Here is a 9,725-nt window from a genome sequence, read left to right on the forward strand (position 1 = left end):
GAGATAAAACGCTATTGACAGTATTTAGTTGCGTAACAAGCGCTAGGCTGAATTCTGACACAACTGGAAATGTGGAGTGACATTTCTGTATGCACAAAGAGTCTTTCCTCAGAGGCAGTAAAACCTGCAGTGCACTTATCCCGGCTCTGATGTTGCAAAAGTTTTGTTTGGGTCTTTGTTGTAGCAGTCAGCTTTCCTCCAGAAGTGGTCAGATCATTCCCATTACAGATTCAGCAAATGTTTTTGTTCAGTCAGCTTCCTCATTCGCCATGCAAGCAGCGCTGTCAGGAGGCCGCAATCTTTTCCCTCAGTCAGTCCTTATCTCGCCTCCTCTCATCCATTCCTTCTCTTTCACCTTGCTTTTCCCCCTCAGTGGCCATCCACCTCTGCCATGACTTTGTTCACCAAATTAAGCAGGGCATCTGCTGTGATTGGACCGGCCAGTGGAAAGTCAACTTTAACCTCTTCTATTAATTGGATATCTTGGCCTCTCCTATCAGAGTGAAGAGGCTACGGAGCTGTGGGATGTAGTTCTGTTTGTGTAGACGTCTACACACTCATACTAAATTCTGCAGGTAACAATTTCCTCTGTGAAGAGACTCTTACATCTTTATATTTGCAATAAGAAATAAGATAAGTTGATTAGCCTGCAAGCTAAAAGCTGGAAGATGTAATAAGATGATGAACACTTAAATCTTTTTGTGGTCTATTACGTGATAAAAATGAATATAGATGAAATGTGGATAACTTAAAGTAACTGCTGCAGAAAAAGCATCCTTGAAGGCAGATTTAAGGAGCTTCAGGAAGATTTGTGTGTGTTATTTCATGTTGAAAGTATCAGAGGGATTACATGTCATGCAGTGGTGCATTCAAACTATTACTTCATTTGCACAACACATTTTTTTCATTTTTAAGATCTGAAATTATGGAAGACTATGAGAGGTATTTGATTTGATGCGTTTGCGATCTAGAGTTTGTCTAGTGTAGCTTTGTGGCTGTGGTCCCGGGCGCACTGTGGCTCAGGGCTTTGAAAAAGGCACAATTCACACACCCGACTGAACCCGAGCCAGCCCCAGTTGTGCCTGCTCGTTTCATCCAAACATCTGTGGTATCCAAAGAACATCCTGGAAGAGACTGGTCTGCAGAGAAACAAACCATTCTGAGCGCCGCGTGGCGCGTGCCTTCCTCTGCCCCAGTTATCTCTCCCTGTCTCTGCAAGACACAAGCCTCTCATTCATATTTCCCCTACACAGTTGTGCCTTTGTGACTTGCATTATGTCCCTGCTGCTGCTCTTTTCCTGCACTCAAAGCAAACAAAAACTGTCTCCTCTGAACAAACACTACTATGTGAGATCAAATTGTGTTTGTAAGGAGCTTAATAGAATGATTTTGTGTAAGTTGGACCTGTCCTCGTTGACTTATAATGAATATGAATGCATGACAATCACAGGATGAGTATGATAAAAAAAAATAAATAAAGGTTTACAGTCGAAAAAGCAAAGGTTCCAGAAAGCATTTTCGCCATCACCCAGCAGCTGGGATGGTGCTAAGAAGTATTCCAAGTCTGCCAGTATTCATAAAACGTTACAGCCTCATAGTTTGTCTTTGTTTGTCCAGATGGGGGAGCTATCTGGCTACGCACCAGCACCACAGTCGTGCATCCTTACACAGCTTCTCTACCTCAGCACCTCTGTCCTAGGAGACTAACGCAGAGCTACAGTACATCAGAAATCTTGCAAATATAGTAAACAGAGTTGCAAAAACTATAAAAGTGCTGACGCTCACACTTCAGGACAATGTTTACTCCCAATGGGGAACAATTGTAGAGATGCTTCCTGTACCTATGCTGCTACTTCACTTATTTTTGTATATACACATCGATATCTATGTGCTGTCTGTCTTTGATCCAGCTGTCTATTCAGTGAGCCAAACTGTAAGATGTATTCTACTATTCTCTTGCTTTCTGCTCTTATGTATGTGTAAAATTAAAAGGTGGGACTTTGCAGTGATTGCAAGCTTTTCTATTTGGCATCATGTCATTTAGTCTGCTTCGTTTCCTCTCTTCATTTATGCAACCATACTTAAGACGGGTGCACTCTCACAAATTGAGTTTGGCTGCTACAAAAATACGACAGATTTGTGTGTGTGGGTGCATGTGTGTGTGTGTGTGTGCGCGTGTGTGTGTGTAGGAATCCTGTATACATATTTCAGTAGTGTTCCCGTGGATGTACTTGAACAATGTTTGTGCATCTGTTTTGGGGCTTGTGTGTGCACAAATGTGCAATGTGTGACTATGCAGGTTTTATGGTGGATGCTTCTCAGTGTGTGAAATGCCGTGGGTTGAATCTCTCCAGAGGGAGTAAGAGACAGAGACAGAGAGAGAGAGAGGCAGAGAGAAAGAGAACGACCACTGGAGAGCAACAGGCAAATTTTCTGGCCCAGAAAAGGTTCAAATATTTCTATATCTGTGGGAGGAAAGAAAGCCACGGAGGAGAAAACAACAACAAATGATCAACTGCACCTCTTTTTCTCTGCTATCCCTCTCCCTTTCCATCTCTAGTAGTCTCACATTGTCAGACCTTATTCCCACACTGCATTTGCACTCCTCCATCGCAGCGGAAAGCATCTCCAGAGATGCTTCATTAGGGAAAAGAAATATAGCTTTCACTGTCGCCTTTTTCTCTTTATGTAGATCACAGGGAACCCAACCAACCCAATCCTGGTGAAACTGAGATGGGTTTGCCACAGCGAATAAGCTCACTGACATTTACATGCAGCACCTACTGTTTGTGGATATGATGTACCGCTTTACTGTCACTTAGTCTTTTCAAGATCATATTAATTGAATTAGACAGGACATAATCATTTTAGAACAATAGGGACCTTCACTGAAAACCACATTCAAATCACGTGCTGTTTAGTCAAAGGAAGCTGGAAATGAGAGTGCACTTGCAGACAAAAGACCTCAGAACCTCTGGATTTAACTGGCAGCTAGTAAAATGAAGTATAAAAATGTGTTTTTCATCGAGTGGGAAAAGAGCTTCAATTCAAAATGGACTGCATATTATATAAAGTGAATTAACAGAGAAACGCACATCCATCCAAATCGGACTTTCCACAGGCATTAACATTAGGCTTGAGAGAGAAAAGCGCGGGCTGAAGTGGGCATGATTATTTAAAATCCAAACTTTCTCACAGTCATACTTGCCCCTATTAACTCTGGCAGTGCGTAGTGTGTTACATTATTGAACTGAAGACTGTTCTGGGGTATAAAGCGGGCTGGAGGGGATGTAGAGATTACGCCGGTTTTAGATCTCACGCAGGGTTCCTGACAAGTCTTTGCACGCTTTATTTTCTTATCAAACTCACTGTGCACAACATCTGAAGTGACACATGACACCTTTTTGCTTCAGAGCCTTTTTTATGATCTGCCACTCCTTCAGGTGCTGGGGTGCATGTCTTTTTCTCTAAGCACAGGTGCTGCAGCATTAATGAATCATAAACTGCAATATGTCTTTGTAATAATGTGATCTTCTGATGCTGATGCCTTTTGTTAGCAATAGTGAGTCTGTTATTTATTTTTGTCTTACACTAACTGAACACTGTTTGTTAAATGCCAGCAAAGTCTTTCATGGCTTTCCTTTCTTTCCTCCAATACATAAAAAAGAAGTACTGATACGCACGTATGAGTTGACTTAGTATCCTGTGAGCATTCATCTCTTATGAGCAGCCACCCCCTGGAGGTTCTGGACTAATTGTGTCGAGTTTCTGGCTCAGACAGTAAAGCCCCACTCTTACAAAGTGGGAGGTGCGTGTACACTTCATCTTCCCGCGCTGACAGTTCCACACTTCTCCACAAGTCAGCATCTTTGAGGCAGAGCGGGGGTAAACACAGAAGGTATGGGAAGAGGACGGGCTCACCAGAAAACTCGAGAGTTCAGCGTGTCCTTGAAACTTTTATTGACTGACGGTGCGGCGTCAGAGTGTTGTTCAGCAGCTGCTTTCACCTCTCATTGTCATCATCCTGATATGATGGGGAGTGGGGGGGCGGTGGCCATATCGTGAGCTTTTCCGCCATTGGATGCAATACATTTATTGACAATGAAATGCTGCTGTGCAAGATGTTTACAACAACGTGCTGATTAGAGCTAATCTGACTCACCCAGAGGGGTAATTTATTCTGTGGACTATTTGTCAGGCACTCACTCTCATTCAGAGTATATAAATGTTTATAGAACTGCCAGTCACTGTTGAGTCCACTCACACCACCTAAGAGTTACGAACATAATTGTTTGGCTATAACACTGTGGCTGAATGGGAAACCTTTCACTGAGGAGAATCAACGTGTTAAGTCTTTTCATCCGATGGCTGTGTATGCTTTACACCAAGCTGAGCCTGCTATCTTCCCCTCTGAAGTGCAAATGAGTCTATAATTAGATTCCAAACGTGAGATGCAGAAAAGTCTATTATCGAACAATCAACAGAAGCTGCAGTGAACTGCCACAAATACTGCAAATAAGCTTATTTAATTAGATTTTTTCTGCGAGAGAATGTTGGAGTTTCTTGGATAAAAGGGGAAGTAAAAACGCCGCAACTGTGGCAAAACTACAACGTGAGGACTGTCACTGCTGTAATGTCGTGCAGTGCAGTGATCACGGGTACCCCTGTTCTTTTTAGTAGCATGCATCTGTATGATGTTAAACAATCAGTGAATGGAGATAAGCTAGTATGGAATTGATCTTTAATGACTACACTTTGTTTTAATTAGTGCCCGTCCGCCAGGGAATGTACATTATATTGGCTATAATGAAGGTGTAAACTCTGACAAACCACACACACACACACACACACACACACACACACGCACGCACAACTGCACGCCCCGTCTCTTTCATTTTCCCCCCACACTTACATACTAAATGCAGCATGACAAACTCCTGCAAGAGCCTTGGCATGCAGTGTACATAATCCTCCTGTAATGTATTCTTCTTCTGTCTCCCCCCCTGCCTCCTTCCTGCAGCTGCTCAAAGTGCCATGCAGTGGAGATGTAGCATGCTCGTATAAAATGTGGAGACACTGTGGGCACCACGGGGTCCCACTTGCAGCTTGCCCTCTGCCAGCACACCTTTGTGTACGTTTCCTAAGTCACCATTACTGCACTGCAGCTTGGTCCTTGTCCAGATAACACCATTGTGTCTGATTGGTCCCCACTTCTGGAGCCCGACATCAACGCGGATTCTTAAAAGCTCCAGTTTGGGAGCATAATGGCAGAGAATGGATCAAACATTTATCATAAAAAGAGGTTTTCAGTGCTCAGTTCGTGTTTTTTACTCTTGGATGACCAGATAATGTGATGTTCCACTCAGACCTGATCTTTCAAAGTTACAATGCAGCACTAAATTTGGACTCTTAAGGGGAACAAAAGCATGCCTATTTTTTCTTTCTTCATTGCAAATTGATCTAAATGTTGGGGACACACCTAAATTAGCACTCTAAAAGCTCGAGTGTACTGTAGCACCAAAGCGAACCACTGGTAAAATTTCACGTGCTGGTAGTTGTGTTCACACTGTCAAGAGTTCAGAGAGCAAAAGTAGAGCTTTCAAAATGTTTACCACGGTAACAAAACGGGATTAATTCAACTCACTGGACAGAATGAGCAGCTTTTTGAAGACAGTAAGTAACTCTGCACTCTGCGTTGCTTGCCTTGCCTTTTATATTGGTATGCTGGATATAAGGAATGATGAAGCCAAATTTTTAAAGTCACCTTTCAAGGCAAGGTCAGTGTTGATACTCAGAGGAAACACTTTGGATGGAGCATCACTTCAAGGGGCTTATTTGCAGCTAATGGCACTTGAGATTATTTTCTTTTTCTGTGAAAAGAGTAAAGCGATCTTTAGACACAAACAAGAAGTGTCGGCTAATACAGGCTTGCACACTTTCAACCGTTCATACATTGAAACTGTGGCAAAACATTGATGAGGACTATTCTGAGAAAAGATTATTGTTTAGGGCAGGAATGGCCTGAGCATTTTCCGTTAGTAAACAGAGACGACATTGAGATGCACTGCTGATTACTTCCCATTCCCCACCTTACTTTCCTTAAAGAAATCCTTATGCTCCATCTACTGTCTTCAGTTGCATTTTCACCTCAAGGAGATAATGCACTGATGTAAATACAGAAGAGCCTGTTGGGAGCTGATGACTGCTATATTAGTTTGTGGTGTACACTGTGTGTGTGAGTGTTAATTATCTAATTTATTAATGGAGATATTTTTTAAATTATGGATCAGATGAGGACTGCTTATATGATCTAATATGTTGAAATTATGTGGCGTCATATTTTGTGCTCAATAGTGTTTCTAAACAGCCACACAGGTCAACCCAGTGCAAGTGCCAACAATACAACCCACCTATGAAATACCGGCTCCTACTTGTTGACCTCATTAAATGTCTGATAGCTTTATCACCTTCTAGCAAGAACTGAGCGACCTAAATACTCTTTCATCCAGGAAGCCCAGAGGCACAGCCAGTGTGACATCATTATGAATGCAAGACAACACGAAACCAGTTGTAAGGCTTGCAGGTTCCAAGTTGTGCATGTGTGGGTGCAAATCAGGGAGGGTGGTTTCAAATCATGCCAAATTGCTTCTATGCTTACAGTCTGTGTGTGTATGTATCTTTTTATGTCTCTGGCTCAACACTGGCACCTCTTTGCAGCACAAATGACAAACTAACCTTAGCTGATTTCTAAAAATGACTTCAGGTATAAAGTAAACCCAAACAGGGGTAAATGGAAAACCTCTGAGCCTTTGCATTATCCTTCCTCATCAACTGCGCAGCCACACCTTTCTTTTTAATACATTGTGCTTGGATAATTATAGCCAGAAGCACAGGGTTAATTGAACTGAAGAAAGGCTATTCAGTAAAGTTCAGCTGAAGAGCTGAGCAATAGAGGGGGGAACAATACCTATCAGAGTTTGAAAAGGAGGACAGGGTTGTTCAGTGTTAGCCCTCTCCCATATATTTTTAATTTCTACTGTATTCATTTGCTCAGAGGATTTAAAAATTACAAAGTTAAGGGTTCATTTAACTTTTACAATACAAATTTCCACCAACTAAGCAAATTGCAGAGCTGCATCTGCATAGCTGGATCTACCAAGTTAAGGTTACAGTTAATCCAGATTTTACAATTTTAGGATGGAAAAAGGATTAACCGTAGACATGTGCATATTTGAGGAAACTTTATTTACAAACACGATTATAAGATTCCCATTCTTCTGACTGGACAGAACGCTGATAGATAAATATGTTCCAGCTGACAACCTGCAGGGAGAACAAGAAAAACAACAGGACAGAAAAAGTGGTAAGTTGATTTGCTCAGATCTGATGTCGGAAAAGCAATTTCAGAGTAAACACCAGTGAAAGATAAATGTGACAACAACTCTGATCCGTTCCCATCTCATACACATCAAGGTCTGCAATGAACTGTCATATTAACCTTCTAATGTGCAACCTTATCTAAACAACATTAACAGCCACGTCACATTTGGAACCGTCTCTCTCAGACATACAGGTAATTTATTTAAGATATGCCAAAAAGATGAGCAATGACTGTCATTGTCTGAGGTCACTGTTCTAATCAAGACTGAAGTAAATGTCACATCATCCTGACATTTTAATGAAGGAGGATATGCAAGATAAACATGGCAGTCATAATTACCTCGAAGGCTGCCTAATAGCACTGAACCATTTTACTTCTTCAGGATCTGATGTCTGACGACAATGAAGGGGAATGTAAAGCCACTGCCAAAGAACAACACCATCATGCCAAGCAGACGCCACTTATTCTCCACTGAAAAGGGCAGGTTCTGTAATAAGACAAGAGAGTTAAAATCCAGGAAGGCTCAAAGCAAGGCAATACTTCAAAGATAATTATTGATCTACTTTTAAATCAGTGCCCAGAAACACTACTACGTGATTCACTTTTACAAGACATGATAAATAACTGGGATCACAAACTGTTCCCTTATTTTTGTTGTCCAGGACAGTGGCATGCACTTACTCTAGTGGATAAAAAGTGCAATGCAACAATAAATTGGAAATCAACTCTAAAATCGACATACAATGAATAATATTTATGATCATAAGCGTGTTAAAGCGGACGCAGGTCACCTATTCATACCATCCAATCCCCAAATGCTAAGATCACCTTTCTGCAGCACTGAGCTATGATCTTACATTAACTGTTACAGAAGCAGGAAGTATAAATATAATAAACATTCACATTTCTGTATGGGTTTGTGGACGTGCAGCATCCTTGTCAAGGTCTAAATCACATTAAATATCTGCAGGTGAGCAAGTTAGATCACTTTGGTTTTTGTGAGCTGCAAACTTAGCAGGTGAAATTTCTGGTTAGCTAATAGTAATTAGCCACAAAGCTAACGCTAACCACTAGGTCTCTAAGTCAGGTATTTGATCAACAAAATCAACACAGGCCGTCTTAATAATGAAATGTGTTGTAAGGTAGCAAAAGAGAAAAACATTCGTCCTATTACGTTGTCAGCTTTTAAAGCTCAACAGCCAAAGTCCTGTTAAATGACGGACGTGACCTCCAAGTAGCTAACGCTAGGCTGCAAGTACAAGCTAGGCCGCATCAGAAAATATGACATTTAAATTAGTTATAACTCAACACGCAGATGTCCTCACCTTTCCTGGTCCTTCAGCATAGTGTGAAGAACGAACAGCAGACGTTGTGAATCGTCTCACAGCTTGACCCAACATGATTATGGTCCGATTTCTTCAGCACCTCAGTCCAACAGTGGTACGTGCGACCTTCTAGTTCCTGTGAGCGGTAGTGCGGCGCAATGGATGGTGGGAAATGAAAGTGTCGCTATAGCGTGTGGGAGATGTAGTTCAAATAAAACAAGGAAAACTACAGTGTGAAAGCCTCCCGTAATTTTTTATTTTATTTTAATTTTACTGATAGGGTGGCCTTGCACCATATAAACAAATTAAGGTTTACATCATGTCGATTTAGAGGATGTTTAGCTTACTAATTTATGATGAAGACTGCTATTTATTCCAGATTCATGTAGATAAATGTGTGTGGGTGTATCTCGATTTATTTGCCAGTCTGCTTCTGCTTCTCTTCTTCCTCTTCTTTGTCATGACCCCACGTTTCCCATCATCTCAGTGTCATGTATTCTATTCCAGAGAGATTGTGATTGACTTGTTTTCATAAATGAGTTGCTCAGTGTACCACAAAAGTTTGATGATGGTTGATGATTTAGAAAAGTGCACTGACTGCATTGTATGACTGCCTCAAGTTGTTTTGCATTGGCCTGAAGTAGAAGCATGTGCTACAGTTTTATATTTACTGAATGTAAGATTGGCATTGTTCATCTCACCTGAAGCTTGTCAAAAGCACAAATTATTAAATTCTTTATTTTGGTAAAAATATTGAACTGTTCCTTTAAATGTACATCATCCTTTAATATCCTGTGAATAATCTCTGCTGGCAACTAGTTCATTTTAAATTCATAAACATGACTTTTTTTTTTTTAATATCAGGGGTAAATCAACTTAACAAGACCACCTACCTGTCATCCATCCAGATTGTTGATGATGATTCTCTTAACATGCTGCAGTTTCCTATTTATGGCATCACAGAATATAAGATTGAATTTCCAAAGAATTTTTAAATATTCAGATTACCACAAATCACT

The 9,725-nt window shown here is 41.0% G+C and overlaps 1 protein-coding gene across 1 annotated transcript; it reads right to left on the minus strand.

Annotated features, from left to right (window-relative positions):
* Positions 1-7,226: 7,226 nt before the first annotated feature.
* On the minus strand, positions 7,227-8,869 carry LOC113150822 (cytochrome c oxidase subunit 7C, mitochondrial). Its single transcript, XM_026343538.1, has 3 exons — positions 8,707-8,869; positions 7,721-7,868; positions 7,227-7,323 (listed from the first exon to the last, which is right to left on the minus strand). The coding sequence occupies exons 1-2, from the start codon at positions 8,779-8,781 to the stop codon at positions 7,752-7,754; spliced, it is 192 nt and encodes a 63-aa protein (XP_026199323.1). The 5' UTR covers positions 8,782-8,869; the 3' UTR covers positions 7,227-7,323; positions 7,721-7,751.
* Positions 8,870-9,725: the final 856 nt, after the last annotated feature.

Source organism: Anabas testudineus, chromosome 9 (genome assembly GCF_900324465.2).
Source record: "Anabas testudineus chromosome 9, fAnaTes1.2, whole genome shotgun sequence".
NCBI lineage: Eukaryota > Metazoa > Chordata > Actinopteri > Anabantiformes > Anabantidae > Anabas > Anabas testudineus.